General features: G+C 36.5%; 1 protein-coding gene across 1 annotated transcript; it reads left to right on the top strand.

The window, feature by feature from the left end:
* Positions 1–2,788: 2,788 nt before the first annotated feature.
* Positions 2,789–16,836, top strand: LOC105443162 (cytoglobin-1-like). The gene is made up of 5 exons (XM_030999702.1): positions 2,789–2,859; positions 6,591–6,664; positions 11,271–11,388; positions 13,752–13,980; positions 14,779–16,836. The coding sequence occupies exons 1-5, from the start codon at positions 2,840–2,842 to the stop codon at positions 14,932–14,934; spliced, it is 597 nt and encodes a 198-aa protein (XP_030855562.1). The 5' UTR covers positions 2,789–2,839; the 3' UTR covers positions 14,935–16,836.
* The last annotated feature ends 2,505 nt before the right edge of the window (positions 16,837–19,341 follow it).

Genomic DNA, 19,341 nt, shown 5'->3' with positions numbered 1-19,341 from the left:
ATGCGGGCTCCGTTAGAGCTCCGTTCGGCCTCCGTTTGGGCTCCGTAGGGCTCCATGGTCCCTGTGAAAGATTTCAGATTACTATAATAAACCAGACATTATGATATGTAAATAAATGTGTACACTCCCCGTAACCTCCAGAAATTGCCCGCAGAAAAAATGGAAGTAAAGGTATATATTGTGCCGTTTCGCACGTAGCTTTGCTTTGTTTACTGAATAATACTGTTAATGATTATAACGATTGTCAAGTTTATCAGATATTCAAACGATGCCATTCTGCATCGACTCAATAGCACGTTCACCATCACTTCATAGCTATATATAATTCTTATTACACTTACAGATAATGCAACAATTAAAAAGCAATGAAGCAGATCAAGAGTCCTCATTCGCAGTTGAACATACCCCATAAATGATTGTTTATTTTAGACGTGTATGAGTTTATGTCAAGAGTTTTAGAAGGAAGAATTGGTTTTGATACCGAGTCATTTACTGGTCACAGAGGAATACATTTACGTGATGGGGGTAGTTATGCCAACATCCTTATTTGTTGGTTTCTTATCAATTGAGCTTTCATTATGTACATATATGTATATAACCACGAAGTAATTGATTGTACGTTAATTTTGATTACAGGCATAGTTCATTTAATATACATTTGTCTAGGTATATAGCTCACGGTTCGACCCCAGTTTGTTAACCTGTGTGCAAGGGGCTTTTAAATAAATATATAGTACCCGAGATCTAGTAATAATGAAATCGGAATGAGATTATAATGAACTCATAATATTTCACTTGAAGTGTGAGATACATGTGCCTGATATTTAGATGTTTCGTCCGAATCAATTTTTTCAGTAAGAGCTGAAACGCGCATCATTGTCATCTTTATCAATCTGAGCACATAGAGCTGTTCGATTGCTATGACACAGACCGGTTGCATGAGGGGATCTTGGCCAAAGACGCTAAATCATTCTTCTCCTCTTCTCTATAAAAGAGGACAAAGCTTCAAGCTTTTAGAATTGTTAGTATTTAACTACTTAAACATTGACGGAAACTTCTTCTGCATCATAAAAACTTTAGATGGGCGTTGAGGTGCTTAGGATAATAGCCACGAAAATAATCCCAATGCATTAATTTTGTTCAAGTACAGATATAAGTGTCTTATTCAAATGTATTATCATTGAATGTATACGGCTCATTTCAGTGAGTAAATGAACATTATTGAAATGATGCATTGACCTTTGGTCTACTTATTCATAATAATACATGGTTAAAGGTACTATGTCCCTTTTGCAGCCAACCTCAAATGCTGTAGAACTTTGCAGGAATTATGAATATGTCATGTATGTCCTATCTGTGAAATTTAAACGTTAGTAGTGTCCTCATATTCAAATTATGCAAGGAAACCCGTTTACTTGCTAGACTTCACTGTCAGACACTATTGAGTGACTGACTGGCTTTTTTCTTCTTTGGTATTAATATACATGAAAAGAGTTGTAAAGGGCACATGAGCATTTGTCTACATCAAAAACCCACTTCTTGTGATGGCCAAGATTAAACTGATTGAATCTTTCCGCAGCATAAAACGTATGACCATTCGGTACAATTGTCTGAAAATCTAGACTATTACTTTTGGGCTCTATAGCCCTAAAGTCGATTTGACAACTAATAGTCGTTATTTTCCCACTTGAAGACATTTTCAAGCCCCACCTCTTTTAGGGAAGTTCTAAATTAGTATTATCTTTCAAATGCAGTTGGAATTTAACTTTTTCATTTTTTTGGCCTGCGAATGGGACATAGTACCTTTAAAGTGCATTCGGAAATGATCATACCAAAAGATAAGTGAACAAATATATTATTCATCGGTGAGTATATATTTGAATTCGAGGCGGACATAGTTTGGTTAGGAATATCAACGTGCATGCTTGTAGATAATGATCGGGAGTCCATGGGGAGGGAATGGGGGGGGGGGGGTGAGTTGCCCATCAATGATTTTAAAATTAAGTATGTAGTATGCATCTGCAGAGTGTGCCCCCGATGTAATGTCTCCCCCTCCCCACGACTTCCATAATTTGGATCAACATCTCTTTAATACAAACATAACTCCCATGAGGAAAATGAGAGATAGATATAGATAGAAAGATAGGTAGGTAGATAGAGAGAGAGAGAGAGAGAGAGAGAGAGAGAGAGAGAGAGAGAGAAAAAAGATTCCGCCGGAGGGGGAATACTTTATCTGATTTTTATGAAATTAATATGGGACGTCATTGTTCAAGGACCCCTCAAAATTTTCTCTCTCTTTTCCCTTTCATTCTGATACAAATAGGACTATTACTCTCTTTCAGAAGCAATTTGTAAAAGGACTGGTGAATGTATGAGATTCAATGCAATGACCTTGTACCAGGTATCAGCCTCGTTGGTGCACGTGTAATATTGTTATTTTCTATTGATCCACTCCTGATTCTCTGCATTGAACGAACAAGAGGAGAAGTTTCTGACACAGATCTCTTCTTTTATCAGCCCCTTTGTCGCAGAACAAAACCGATCCGATAGGTGGGGTATTGATATCATGACGGGATGATATGCCCCTCTGTTTGGGTTAAAGACTCGAAGATAATGAAAATATAGAAGCAAATATTTAAATTTGGAGTAGTGTGGTTTGTTGGTGCACGTTGGTCGGTGATGGATGGATGGAGAAACATAAGAAGAACAAACACGCACCTATAGATGTCACGTGACCTCAAGTGTGATCGTGATATTGTACTTTGGTACTCTTTTGTAGACTTTCGAATCAAAATCGTTGACAGTCTAAGATCATACTCAAACTGGAATAGACGCAACAATGGCAGAGTCTGATAACGAGTAAGCAATCACTTTACAGATTTGTATCTCTGTATTATATTTGATATTTTATTACAATAAATGTATAGTATGGTTACACTTGAAGTGTAAATGCAGAAAAAGCTCTGGTGTTTTATGAAGAAAAAAGTGAGAAACTTTGAAAATGACCATCAAATATTGCTGAATAGCCAAATCATTATCGAATTCAGATCAGGCTGTGTTACTGAAAGTGTTCGAGTTTGCTGCATATTCTGCATTACCCTAGTTCATATAGATAGCGGTCCATCCACGAGTGATGAGCGGGCCGCCAATATATCAGTGGTTACGTTCTTTCTTTGCTACAACGGAAGGAGATTAAGAAAATACATCATCAACGACTATCGGTATGAATAAGATCCTAACCCTCACTCGCTTGCTTTGCTCCCTCGTAAATAACCTATCCTTATGAGCTTTTATGATTTGAAAGAGAACATCGATTATATCAAACGAGGATCATGTAAGGGGAAAAGTCATTCATGTGGACGTCTTAAGCGAGGGGAAAGGCATTCTGATATTTGAAAATGTACCACCTGCAATAGACGGCCCGTGTACGTGTAATACTCCATGGCCCATTGCCAGAAAGATTATCTGGCCCGTCGGAAAATTAATTAGGAACCCGTGGTGTAATAGCTCCGCAGTTTGAGTGATGAAAAGGTTGTAATTTTTGCGCTACCTGAATAAATGTTTTCATTGCGCACACGCAGCGCGAAAACCTAATCGCGCGAAAATTATAGTTTTTGGTGAGAAAAGAAATGATTCGAACGGATGCGCTCGACTGCGACTACACCCTCGGTATGAAAGGTGATGTGTACATAGTCAACCGAATGGAGAAGTCGAGCTTACTGGCGACTCCCAGAGTACATTGGTCAAATCCACGCAGTGTCGCAAAGGGTAGTTCAATCTGACGCGGTAGACCACCGCGTTATTTTTATTTAATCGTAGGAAATAGTTAATATATAGCGTACACTCTAAAAAAAAGGGTGCAAAAAAGGGTGCAAAATAAGAGTTTGCACCCTTTACATAAAAATGAACCCTATTGAAGGAAAAGGGGTTCAAAAAAGGGTGCAATATAAGATTTTGCACCCTTCCCACAAAAATGAACCCTAACGACCCAAAAAGGTGCAAAATAAAAGTTTGCATATTGCATGCATATTCATGATTACTTTCCACGTGTTCACATAAAAATACATTTATCATATGATTTGTTAAGCAAATTATGACAATGCACATCAATTTTGTGATTTGTATTTTCCTTCGGCAATCATTAACCAATAGATTATTTTGTCTGATCATGTTACAATTTCATTCACGTTTTGCACCCCTAAAGGTGCAGGATTGAACCATAAAGGGTACTAACATTTCCTCCAAAAGGTTCAATCTGGCACCCTTTTGAAGGGTGCAGGATTGCACCTTTAAAATGGGTGCAGGATTTAACCCCTAAAGGTACTGCTATTGCTGCATCGGTTTGAACCCCTAAAGGTGCATAGTTGCATCATTTTTTCTTAGTGTGTATACCTTATAAAAAAAAAGGGTCAAATAGACAATCACGTCATTTTTTAAACTCATATCATTGCTGTATCAATCGTTACTGCTAAACTTATTTCCTCTTCCATTCTCTCCCCTGTTTCTAGCACTCTTTCTCCCCTTTCTCTCTCCCCTCTCTCTCAGTCGCTCTCCTAATCTCTCTCTTTCTTCTCTCCTTTTTATTTCCCCCTTCTCTCCTTTTGTATTCTTCACCCTGTATCTATTGTAACGATTTGGAATTGCTGGCCCCGTTTACAAACCGATCAGCACACGATACGCTTTGAACCTATGAATGTTTAAAGTATATCTATTTTTTGCCTTTGTAAATCTTAACTTATTTTCCGTCAAATGTAAATTTCCAATGTATCACTGTATTTTACTGAGCTTTTTAATCTGTTAAAACCACGCAATTATTCAGTTTTAAAATCTATTGCAACTATTGTATAAGCCTGTCTGGTTACAAACAAACACGACCCGTTTAAAATCAATGAATATCGGAGAGGAAATATTATTGCATGTTCACATTTATATATATCTTTATATTTTATATTTTTACTATGAACTTGAACGAATTTTGAATTTATATCTTGTAATGTCTGATTTCACATGTATTTACTGTTGACCTAGATGAAGTCTGTAAGGAAAGAGTAGTATCTAAGGCCCTATCCATTATGTCTGATCTTACCCACCCCCTTAATGACCAGTACATACACCTGAGGAGCGGACGAAGATTGAGATCTATTAAAGCAAGAACTAGTCGCCGCATTAATTCATTCATACCACTTTCCATAAGAGTAGTTAATGAAACCCAGTAAAGAATAGAGAATGTGAAAACCATGCAAAATACCCTCATTGACATGTTACACGAATATATATATTGTTTTAGTATACTTACTTTACTGTTGTACCTCTACTGTTATACCATATCAAGAAATAATTTTTAACACAAAATACCTACTTTAGATTAGAGCATATAAGAATTTAAAAAAAATGGAGGGTATGTAAGAAGAAAGAGAAGAAGAAGAAGAAGAAGAAGAAGAAGAAGAAGAAGAAGAAGAAGAAGAAAGAGTATTTAAATGTATATTCATCATGACCATGTATATTATATCAAATGTATACTAAAACAGGGCCCTATGAATGTCAATTATATGTTGTTCCTATGTTCATATATATGTTGAAGCAAGATTGTTCATGTGCATATAAACAATTATCCTATCTGGACTCAATAAAGAAATGAAATGAAATGAAATGAAATTTATTGTAATGTAATTTTTTTTATCAATTTGTAAAAAGTCACACAATTCAGCCTTCGGGCTGCGAGATGATTTTCAATAAAACAAACCATTTATAAAATATAAATAATAACTGCTTGTGTATCTTGTTGATTGTGTTCAGGGACTCGAGAACACTTCGATTATTGTATGACTGAATGTAAGGTTACAATCTCCACACAAGACAAAAAGAAACAATATACAAGCTGTTATATATAACACAAAGTACAAGGGTAGGATTTCTCTACTTGAAGCTATTGATAAAATAACTGTTCCTCCACACAATCCAATAATAGACCTGTTTTTTACAAATACAAATACCGTCTATTCAGAGCCAGAATAAAGGCGTTAACTCTGTATCAAAGTATACAAGCCAATGCCCTATTGGATCCAAACAGACGAATTATGTTTATTGATATGCTCACTGTTTATGATGTCGCCGAGCAATTCATCTCGTCATCATGATATCATTTATTGCTATGTCGGGAAATCATCAAGGAAGCTGTACATCATTTTTTTTAAAGAACATATTCCTTTCCAAATGAATAAGCTGGTTATTGACATGCTGGTTATGAATGAGTCAGCATTTCCTCAATTTGAACTATGCTTAACATTAATTACGGTAATTAAGTTATTATTTTGTATTATGTTTCATTTAAAAAATATAATTTCAGTATTGTTTCTTTAATTTTGACTTTTTGACCCGTTTCACAGAGCCTTCTTTCAATGACAAAAGACAAATATCACTGACAAATCTGCTGATAACTAATCAGAAGCAAGAATTTTAGTAGCTTATAACAAAAACTGTCATTTGTCACTGATGACAAGTTTTGTGAAATGGGGCCCTGTTCTTCGTTATTGTTTGTATCATGTTAATTGAAGTCACAACCTTCCCTCTCATCTCATTCTCATCCACAGTATACCTGGTGGGAATATCTTCAAGCAAGCATGGGTGACCATTACATCATTTTTCGGCAGCTTCTTATCCAGTGGTGAGTTTAACAGTATCTAAATCAAAGTCCCTAAACGATTCTTATAGAACCTTTATGAATGATGTTAAGACTTGGGCCTTAATAATTGTCTTATGAAGAATTTCGATTGATTCAAATTGATCGCAACCTAAATGTATTACAACTCTGCACTTTGGAGATAGTTGCTCATAAGGTTGCAATTGATAGGAGGACTTGTTCGCAAGACATGGCCCGGCAATTGAAAAGTTAACTTCTATCTTTCGTAGCCTAATAGAACACAATGTTTTAAATTCTCCATCATTGCCACCATATAACACATAAGTTAAAGTTGACAGTGTGGGAATAGTGTTCACACTATTTCCAATGCAAAGTGACAGCAAAAACGCACATAATTCATTCAAAGTGTAAGAACACAGTTTATTGGATCAATTTCGTAGTGTTGATAAATTCTTTTTTTAAATATTTTTAAAAATATTTTTCAAAATAGTTTTGTTTTAATAGACAAACATGTTTACACTGTAGTCTAATTATGTGACATAGTGTAACGCAGTGTAGTGGTAAGACATTGACACAGTTTGTATGGTCACACAGTGCATATGATCAGTATGATAGTGTCAACAGTTTTTTTTTCAGGTAACTTTATATTCACAGTGTAACGCATGGCCAAGACAGAAAGAATCATATATACATCATATAGTGTATTGGTTGGGGGGGGGGGGGGATAATTTAGTCACGTGAATGAGAAAATTTCACTGAACCCTCACATTTACTGCAATCCTTTAGGGGCGAGGGTGGCTGTAATCTTAGCTTTAGTAAGAAAGAAAATGTTCTTTTTAAGGTAAATCCTTCGAGTTAACGTGATAATAGATGTTAATAACACACTAAGCACTTTATAATAATCAACTGGTAAATTCACCAGTGCAAAAGGTCGGAGAGTTCTGTCTTGTACAGTTTACGTGAGATAAACCTTGATTGTTGAATCTCCGACACCTAATATCATGGTAGCGATTATTATTGTTTTTTGACAAAGGATATCGTATTTAGTTTGTAAAACTATAGCTAAGACGAAGTAATAGAAACCGCCTTCAAGTAGCCCTCTACTCTTTGAAACACCGCTAGGTAAACTAAGGTAAATATTAAGACAAATATTATTCTTACCATAGAGTGTTGTACTGGGTTTATCACAAAGATGGCAAAATGTAGAACGAACATGAACATAACAGAATATTGTAATAATAACAGGTTTACTCAGTTTTCTAAACTAGGAAAAGAGAAAGGAGAGAGAGAGAGAGAGAGAATGACAATAAATATGGAAATAAATAATATGGATATAAAAAGTATGGAAAAGAGACAAAGTGAAGGAGAGAGAGAGAGAAGGAGAGAGATTGGGGGCAGAGAAAAGAGAGAGAGAGAGAGAAGGAGGAAAAAAGAAAGAGAGAAAGAAAGCAAGTGATTAATTGATCGATTCTGATAGAAGGAATTTTAAAACAACATGTTTTCTTCACAATAATAGTTTACGACAAAAAAGTAAATAACAAAGTTCACCAGTGTTTGTGTATCGGACACGACCTACTTTAGTACAGATGCTTGATAAAAAAAAATGGGGAAAAGGGGTAAAAGCCTAAACCTTAAGTCAATCGTTTGTCATCATTGTATGCATCTGGAAATACAATATATTTTTATCAGATCGATCACTTTCGCCGGCGTTTTACTTTCATCAGATTTTACAAGATATTATGCGTTTAACTACGTAGTAGGTCCATGGTACAACCACGAGGATACCTCATTATTATTCAGCAGAATATGGCAAATTATGCAAATTTTGCTTTGCTTTCTGGACCCGGGATTCTGGAGGCCTCTATGTAGAAGTATTACACCGTGAATAGCGAGGGGTATAGGGATGGATGCAATATTATATCTATAGTTGATGCTCTTTCTCCGGTCTTATCTGAGTAAGCTATCGCTTAAAACACGATCTATATCTCAGCGAATAAACACATTAACAAGGCCTGTGATATACCAACACCCTGGTCTTCTGGTCAACAACAGCACTGTAGTATTACCCTCAGTCGTTTTGGCATCCACTATCTAACTCTATCACAGAAGTGCGACCAGTGGCTCAGATATGAGCTCTGTTTTGTGTTAGTATGGATACAATTATTAATAACCATGGTAAGATCATTGATTTCTCTATTTATTAGCTGTCGTTTCGTTTGAGCTGTTTTTAAAGAGGCAATCATCGGATTGTATTAATACATTTAGATGTTATTGTACGGATCAGATAAAGACCGCACGGGGCTTCTAAGCATTGTGTCTTCTGCAAATCAAAGTTCTTTATGTCGTGTTTTTACCCCTACAAATGTGGACGATCATTTTTCTTTATTCTCGTTCCAGATTATATGACAGATTGAAGCCATTCATTTACGTCTTTTCACTAGCATATTCATAATAATACGTCGCCGTGGTTGTATTTTATTTCAGATAAATGTTGTTAAATTCAAAGTTAGATTCACTCATGCAGAAAGGCTCTGTCGTGATTTAGACGTTGTCGTTCAGTGTTTCTGTATTGACGAATTCCACCAATTCTCATATCTGTAAACAAAAACAACTGATCCGTGGAGACCTCCATTTTTAACCCAAAATCTAAAGAATTTTCGTTTCATCGAATTGATTAGAAGTATTCTCTCCTAGTAACAAATTATATAAGAGATAGGCTATTATCTCTTGATACGATTTTGAGTGAAAAAGTGAAGGGCTTATTTCTGTTTGGTTGATACTGACCCTGTACAGAGTTCAAGTAAATGTGGTCAATCAAAAATCTGATGTTGCTGTTTTCATTCTTGCTTTTTATGTGCGTTTACGAAACGATATAGGCCCGAAAGAAATGCCTCAATTGTCTACTCATTTATATCACTGAAGAGGGATACTTTACAACTCCTATTCAAGAAAAAGGTTTCCCCATTTTCGAAATCATTGCAGAGTTATTAATGTTGTAGTCCTTTGGGATCGATTTTAAATATCATGTTTTTTGTTGGTAAGTGAGCTCAGATGTATACATGTGCTCCTAAAATCAATAACCAGGCAAATTGTAATACTTCGAGTATTGAATTAGCCTAGACGTTTAGAAAAACGAATGGTAGGAAAAACAGTTTGCGGATATTTGTTTAAAGTTATATGACTGGTGGAATGATGAACAAAATCTTCATAATAAAAAGAGTATGAACCTGAATAATCAATTTTATATTTGATTATATTAATTTCATAGTCGCATCTAGCCTTTTCTGGTATTTTAACTGATATCATAAACCAAACATACAATGTATTGTGTATACAAAAATGAAGCAATTAAGACAAGAAATGACGTACAAATATTATCAGATAAATTCTGAATAAGTAACAGACATTGAAAACCACAATATAAAGGACTTACCAATTTCAATGCATGTTTACAAAGGGTAGCGTGTTTACACTTCACACCACCTGTGCAAAGTTTGATAGATTCTAGAACTACAAATCAATATTTGTAGTTCTAGAATGTAAACTATGAACTCGACGTCATGTGTCAATATCCACATTTAAAAACCATTATATCATAATTTTGTCTCTTATTCATCTCATTCACAAAGATACTAAGGAAATAGATCAGGTGATTGTCATTAAGTTGTATTTCGATCATACATATTTTATCTCGAATTTTATCTACGAGTCAATGTAATCAATCAGTCAGTTAATCAATCAATCTATCTATCAATCAATTAATCAGTCAGTCAATCAATCTATCTATCAATCAATCTATCTATCAATCTATCATTCAATCAATCTATCATTCAATCAATCTATCAATCAATCAATCAATCTATCATTCAATCAATCAATATATATGTCAATCAATCAATCTATCATTCGATCAATCTATCAATCAATCAATCAATTTTTCAATCAATCAATCAATCTATCAATCTATCATTCATTTCAATCTATCATTCAATCAATCAATCAATCAATCTATCTATCAATCAATCAATTTAACAATCAATCAATCAATCCATCTATCAATCAATCAATCTATCATTCAATCAATCTATCAATCTATCATTCACTCTATCTATCAATCAATCAATCTATCTATCAATCAATCAATTTATCAATCAATCAATCTATCAATTTATCAATCAATCAATCTATCATTCAATCAATCAATCAATCTATCATTCAATCAATCAATCAATCTATCATTCAATCAATCTATCATTCAATCAATCTATCATTCAATCAATCGATCGATCTATATATCAGTCAATCAATCAATCAATCTATCATTCAATCAATCTATCATTCAATCAATCTATCATTCAATCAATCTATCATTCAATCAATCTATCATTCAACCAATTAATCAATCAATCAATCTATCAATATATCAGTCAATCAATCAATCAATCAATCTATCATGCAATCAATCTCTTATTCATTCAATCAATCAATCAATATATCAGTCAATCAATCAATCAATCTATCATTCAATCAATCTATCATTCAACCAATTAATCAATCAATCAATCAATCAAAATACGAATCATCAGAAACTTTCTTTGACCCGTGTTTATTGTTTGTTTTTCTCTGTAAGATGATGACGTCATTGATGAAACGACTGGGCTTACCAAGCAGCAGAAGGCTTTGATCAAGAAGTCATGGACCTATGTCCTGGAAGACAAACTCAGGATTGGGGTCATCATCTTCATCAAGTAAGTAACATGGGCTCTGTCATCAACTGATTGGCCAATCCAAAGTGGCCATTCAGCCAAGATTCTAGGCTGGTCATTAGTCTGACCCAAATGTCAATGATTTCAAGTCATGCTTCTGATTATAAGCCTGTTTAGAAGCTTTCTTTTTTCATCAAGATCATGGTCGGACGCATGAACTATCAATAATATTTTTGACATTAATCAGAATTACCAGTAACATGACTACGATCATGATGATACAAGGGAATAACTATCTGGGATCTGTACTTGTTATCAGTAACAAGTTTAAAATAACTGTTATAAGCTACTGAAATCATGGCATTTTTTTGGCTAAGAGTAACTTTGTCATAGAAATTTTGAATTACAAACAAAATTGATAACAAGTTTTTATTTAAACAGAGCCCTGTTTGTAGACTGATCGTGACTACGATTGAGTAAAGATGACTTTAACCGAATATGCTCAGTCTTAGGTTCTCCTTGAGTGGCTTTAAATCATTTTATTCAAATCCATTACAATAAATTATTATCCGATACCGTCTGACTAATGTAATTATAATAAAACAGCTCCCTCAATCAACAATCTTCTACCCCAAACTACAACGGAAAAAACCACAAAACATAGCAAAACAAAAAACAAATAACAGACATAAAGGCCCGGTCTCACCGCCAGAACTTTGCTGGAGCGTTCCTGGAGCGGTGAAAAAAAATTCATCACCGCTCGTAACCGTTCACCACCGTTTAACAGAAGTTGGCCCCCGTTAAGGCAACGCCGTATACGCTCGGCCACCGCTGATGGTCCCTCCTACCGCTCCGAAAGTTTTGAGCTGCACAAAATATTGCGAGCGGTGAGGAGCGGGCAATTTTCCGCTCCGGCAAAGTTCACCACCGCTCCAACAACGCCCAGTCACCGCTAGACGCAAGTTCGTGGACGCTTTGGTCCGCTAGGCCAACGCAGAAATCTTGAACGCTGGACCACCGCTGCTTCGCCAGCTTTGCCCGGGCGGTGATTAAACGTTGCACAAACTTTGGTGGAGCGGTTGTAAGCGTTTTACGAGCGGACACGGGATTGCTGGAACGGTGTCGGGCGTTGAAGCAGCGATCCATTGCGGTGATGAACTTTGGTTTGGCGTTGGTATGGAGGTGTCGGAATGGGACCAACGCTCGCTACCGCTCGCTACCGTTAAACCAACGCGAAAGCAACGCCGGCTTCAGCGGTGCACCGCTAAGGCAACGCCCGTGTTTTCGATTTGTTTCCTATTTTGTGCGCGGTGACGAGCGTTGTCGAAATTCGGCCCCCTCTCCCTATCGTTCAAGGAACGCTCCAGCAAAGTTCTGGCGGTGAGACCGGGCCTTTAAGCTTTGAATTAGAAAAGTAACGATACGCCCGGTTTTTGTTTTGTTGTTGCTTTGTCTCAATATTCAAGACTACCCTTGAATAGTCTTCCATATCTTATACTAATGGAAATTTATTTGGAAAATATAATAATCTCTTTGAATTATAACCATTTAAACCCGAATACCCATCACAAAAACTCATACCTGATGAAGCTCACTCAATCATTGTGTTCTCACCCTTTATTCAGCTATAAAAGTTCATTGTGACAAAATAACAAAATTAGAAGTTTCAAAATCACGTTGAATCGAAGAAACTTGACCTTTATCCGGTCAATCAATATGAGTGATTATAACAACTGATGGATTCTTCCTTTTCAAAGTAAAGAGTTGTTTATATGTTGTGTAGAGCCAAAGTGTTCATTGTATTGGTCCTATGCTGTTTCCATAGGCGAACTAGTTGAAGCTATGACTAGAAGGTCAGATCGAAATGCATTTATTCGTCAGATATGCCCGCGATTTTTCCCGTGGTAATACTGATTACAATCATAAGAATGAGATGACTTAATCACTGATCATCGCTCTGTATTTCAGTCATTAGCAGTTATAGGTATAACACCCAAGGGAAAACAAAAAGCGTATACCACAATGAAAATGGGATTGTTAAAGGGCCGAGCCGCCTGCACCATTTACACGTCTATTGATCTCCCGTCCATAATCACGATCTCCCATTATGTAACACGATAACGTAACGTTTTTGTGGAACATCGGGATCGGATGGGCAATGATATACCTCTCGTAAGATTTTAAAACAAATTGGTACATCACTTTAGTGATACTTCAACAATAAAGGTACAGATATATCGGACAAAGGCATACAAAGAAAAGGAGAACGTACTGAGAAAAGCCCAGTACTTGACCATGAAGTGCTTTAATTAGCTCATCCTTTCGCACAGCGTCTATGCCATTCTAGAACTCAGATGACGGATCCTAAAATACTCACGACTTCGATTTATTTCTCATATCCACAGGTTATTCAAAGCCTTCCCAGCCTCCCAGCAGCTCTTCGAGAAGCTCAAGGACTACACAGACTTCGAAGAGCTTGCCCGGAACAAGAAGATGAAAGCCCATGCTACCAGGGTCATGGCTGCACTCACATCACTGGTAGAGAATATTGACCAACCTGACATCCTTGACGAACTGCTGCGGAATACCTCAGTCACACATTACAGAATGAGAATGCCACCACATTACTTTGAGGTACGTGAGTGGGCATAGGGACGTTGGTTGTGGTGGTGTTGGTGGTGGTGGTACTTGTATATTGGTGGTGGTAGAGTGGTGGTGGCGGCGGAGGTTGTAGTATAGTGGTGGTGCCAGTGGTGGTGACGTTAGTTTTAGTGGTGTTGGTGTCGATGGTGGCCATGGTGGCCATGGTGACGGTTGTGGCAGTGTTAATGGTGATGGCAGTGGCGGTGGTGGTAGTGGTAGAGTTGGCGGTGGTGGTGTTGTTGTTTTTGTTGGTAGTGATGGCAGTAGTTGTGGTGGTAGTGTTGGTGGTGTTGGTGGTGTTGGTGGTATTAATATGGTGGAGGTGTTATTTGTGGTAGTGGTGGTGGTGGTAGTGATGATGGTACTGGTGGTGGTATCTCGATACAATTTTGATGTGACATCAGAAAATGTTCAACTTTGTCAATTTTTAAAACTGCAATCTGCAATTTAATACTATATTGAGTATCGTGAACCAGCACGGCACTAATGTCCTTCAGCAAGACATTAATCCATATCTGCCCCTCCCGACCCAGGTGTAAATGGGTACTTGGTAATTGTTAGGTTTAAAATAATTGCAGTGCGAGAATTCTCAACTATATATATATACAAATAATAGTAATAATAACAATATTTACTTTTTATATAGCGCTTAATACAATTGTCTCTAAGCGCTTTAAAAATATACTATTACCTATTAAATAATACAAATTATGTTTATCAAGACAATCTAACGTATTTTTCTTTCATTTTCTTCTGCTTTGAACGAACCCCCACATTCTCTCTCCTTAGGACCTAGGCGGAGTAATAATCGAGGCACTGGTAGAAAATTTGGGAGATAAATTCACGCCTAAGACGAAAGAAGCATGGCTGATCTACTATGGATACATGTGTAGAATAATGCTGGAAGAAATGGAGGAACTGGAACCTTCGAACGACGATGATTAGAGTCAAGACACAATACTAACTATATCTTTGATGATCAGGTTGATGGTGTATGGATCTGTAAATAACTCCTAACATTTTTTCACATGTGATATAATCAGAGAGTAAAGGATGATTTTTACACTATGAAGTGGTTTATATAATTATTTACTATAAATACAACGTATGGCTGTATATGAACATCATTGATCGTATATATTGGAAGCTTATTTCTTGACGGAAACACGTTTTTAGCTCTAATAGGTCAATATTTTATTAATAGCGTAGCAATATCGTATTCAGTTAGTTTACGTCAGGTTGAGTCGACATAATTGCAAAATAATTCAAATAAATCTGTTTAATAGCTTTTCAAATGTGATCAGGGAAAATGTATCGAATTTATTTTTAAGTATACGTAGTTTTAGACAGTTTTGTGCATACAAGACACTGCATAGATGATGATATGACAGATGAACCTCATTCAAACCATTGGAAGGGACAAGCCGGAACGTTCGTAGAATTATGTTACCATTACAATTATCTAAACTATGCTTGGTAATAGGGGGAAAAGAAGTTGTTAATTTGAATTTTTAATGCAGCAATCTTTGATATTTTTCTGTTGAAATAAGATATGAGTAAACAGATATTTACCCCTGATTCGACCGTTTCAGGTGTAGTATGCACAGCACCTTAAAATGGACCAATAACCAACAGCAATTCCACTGATGGAATTGCTCATTTTAGGTGATTGTATAGCCAAGCAAAATCCTTTACATTTATCATAATTATGCATCACTCAATAATTTTTTTGCTTGGAATGGTGTTGGTGGTCTTTAAATGATTATATTTCGATCATAACAAAAAGTGATAACACGATTGCAACTGATTAAAAAAAAAAAATTGAAGGTCAATTTTAATACCCTATTGTATATCTCACAGAAATGTTTTTTTATCCCCCCCCCAAGTGGTTGTGATCGTATTTGATGTTCTTTAAAGAAAAAAGGAAGGTAAACCACCTAGTCCAGTCATGACTAAAGTGTTCACGCATCCATTTCGTGACCACCCGTCTCGTCTTCAAGATTGCCTGGATGCACACATGTGCTGGTCATCTGTCTCATCTTCAAGACTGGATGGACGCATCCAAGGGCTGGTCATCCGTCTCGTTTTCAAGACTGGATGGATGCACGCATCCAAGGGCTGGTCATCCGTCTCGTTTTCAAGACTGGATGGATGCACGCATCCAAGGGCTGGTCATCCGTCTCGTTTTCAAGACTGCCTGGATGCACGTACCTATATGCTGGTCATCTGTCTCGTCTTCGAAACTGGATGGATACCCGTATCGTTGGTCATCTGTCTCGTCTTCGAGACTGGATGGATACACGCACCATTGTGCTGGTCATCCGTCTCGTTTTCAAGACTGGATGGATGCACGCATCCTTGTGCTGGTCATCTGTCTCTTCTGAAGTCTGTGTAGCTGAGAGGCCGAAGACCTCATGACCTAATTGATATGAAGTGGTTGAGTGAAGATGAACGATTCCTTTTTAAATGTTATGACGTGTGAACATATGGTGGATTCGTCAGAACCAAGGACTAACTAGGCCTCCCGAGGACAGCCTAATGACATTCTCTATCTCTAGACATTCTTCCCGTCATGATTCGATCCTCGTTAACAAGAGAGCTCGACCTCGTTCAGTGGTTTCATTTTAAGATTCCAAAGGCATTGACAAAAAAAAACGGCTGTACACAATGCATGAAATTTTGAAAAGGGGATACATTAAATTATTATGATTTAGTATTTAATAACCCTTAATCGATGTAAAGAGCATTCGAAAAGAAGATGCAGCCGATTCAATGTATGCATCTACTCATATTGTGGGAATCAGCCGTCTATACCACGTGATAAAGATTAATCTCAGTCAAGTATTGCAGTTTAAGATTAAATCAATTCCCTCATAAAACGAATTATTAGACATTTCCATCACCAGTCCAATAGGTTATTTTTGTTTAATGAGTCGATTTGAGTGAAATATTGGGTACGACGATCAACTAATTCATGTACGTCGAATATCTTGAACTATTTATAGCCTAATAAGACTGCTGATACATTTCCAGGTGCAGAATATAGATGGTGAATATTGATAATGATATGATAACGTGAAACAAATGGAAATTTCGTCTCATCTAGATGGATCTGGAATTTGTCAAAATGTCATCGCTGAGATGACGTCATAACTCGCTAAGACGATCCCATACTCTGAATACCAGTATGGTTGCATCCTGCAAAACACATCGCAAAAGTCACCCCAAGGCCAGGGTATATGCATGCACAAAAGGGAAGATAATGAATCTAGTCCCGAAGAAAGCAAGTCGATTTATTTTCATGATGTATGTTATATGATTAGAGAGTCATACCTGTGAAAGTACTCGCCCGCCAAACTATGTCGTCATTCCTCGGCTGCCAAACCCATCGGTCTCCTTTCTGTTCCCAGGCAGTGGTATATATAGCGCTCTCTCTAAATATATCATGATGAGTCTGTATTGGTATGAAGACGGGGTTTGCAGACGTTACGGGATGTCGTACTATGATGTAACCAACCTACTTTCGTTTGACACCCCCACCCTCTGGAATTATATATTTTAATCTTCACAGCCCCCCAATTTAATTAAGATTTCATGATTTCTTGGAACACATAATGAATTTATACATGTGTATCAATTGCGGCAAAATTATACAGTGTATTTAAAGGCAGGCTTTACTACTTCAGCCAGAAGGGATTAGACCGCCCAGCGAGCGAGCGAGGTAACTGTGACAGGTGGCTATCTCTTTAACTCAGCTCTCATTTAACATAAGAAAAAGAGGATCATGGGGGACCAACAGGCACCGATTGGGGAAGTTTTCTATATAGACGGAGCAAGTAGCTACAAGTAGGGCAGTGTGCCTTTAAGATGTGTCTCGCTTTACACAGGTCCCGGGTGGTTCCTCTCCTGTTAAAAGATATTAAAGGCCTATTTTAAAGCCTTCTTCAGGGATTTCATTTCTCGAGTACCTCCAAATAATGCCCCCCCCTCTTTGTCAGAGATTTGAATGTTCGAGATGATTGCTGATAAAGATTAAACAACCCTCAAAATAGACTTTGGGTCACTGTCCCCATTTTCCATCAGGACCACCCGATGGATATAAGCGAATGTAATCAGATAACTGGATTGAAATACGTTCCCCATGAGATAACAAGGATTGTGAAATATGTTATATGTATCATCTTATCAAATCAAGACCTTTTTTCTTTCAAGTTAGATTTTATTTGTAAAGGCAATTGTTGTACAGGTGAAATGATAATGTATTATTTACAACATAATTTTTGATATTGTATAATGTACTCAAGATACGTTCCGGACAAGCGTCGCTTTTAAGACGATGGACTGATAAAGATTAAAAGAGTAATGTTACTGCGAAGATTCATATTTGACAATTGTATATCTTTCTGTTCATTCATTTGAATGTATATCTGTATTATATATGTTGTGTATTTGTTTTATTGGCTCTTTACCTTTCTTCAAATTCTGTGATTACGGTTTCATCCGAAAAGATTGTTGTTTTCCCTTAACACAGTAGAATTTCCTGGTGAAAACTTAAACCATCAATAAAAGCCCAAAAGACAGGCGACGAAAGAGAAGAAACACATTTTTTTGTTGATCCTTCTTTTTGAAGTCGAACACTAGTTGTTGCCCATTTGTATGCTGTTTTGCGATTCTTGCAATTTGGACACTCTGGGCCGCCTGTAACCATGAAAGTTGGAACAACTCCCTGGTTAGAATAAATGTTTAAGACAATCAAGGGTTTATGTTGAAATCCCCTTGGGCTACATGATACTGTTGAATCAGTACCACTCAATACTAAAACATTGTTACGAATATTAAATATTTTTAATTATATACATATTCATAAGTATGTAAATTTACCCTGATGCACATTCATATTAGTCGGTGCATGGGATATTAGATAAACCACCACAGTCATGGGTTAAACTTAGTTGTTTTTTCGTTAATATATTTTGCTGTTTCGAGTATTCGTGTGTTTGTGTGAGATAAGAGGGAAAATCAGTCAAACATCTTTAACCCTCTCATAATAATAATAATAATAATAATAATAATAATAATAATGTTTTTTTAAATCTAATGGTTAAAAAAATGGTATAATGTAGAGGGACATCGATTCACTTTTCATCTCTTCTTGTGTGTAAGATCACGTGATATGTAGATTTCTTTCATGACTTGTTTACTATGATATAAATGTGAGTAATGTGGATGAAATATAGATTTAAACACATTGATAAAACTTCTATTGTGTTTGTAATTATGAAGTATGAGGAGTACAAAGCATATAACAGGCATATAGTCAAGATACATACAGAGGTACGGGCATATTGTCCA

The sequence above is a fragment of the Strongylocentrotus purpuratus genome, unplaced genomic scaffold (genome assembly GCF_000002235.5).
Source record: "Strongylocentrotus purpuratus isolate Spur 01 unplaced genomic scaffold, Spur_5.0 spur5_contig_861, whole genome shotgun sequence".
NCBI lineage: Eukaryota > Metazoa > Echinodermata > Echinoidea > Camarodonta > Strongylocentrotidae > Strongylocentrotus > Strongylocentrotus purpuratus.
This window is presented reverse-complemented; position numbering and strand designations above follow the sequence as displayed.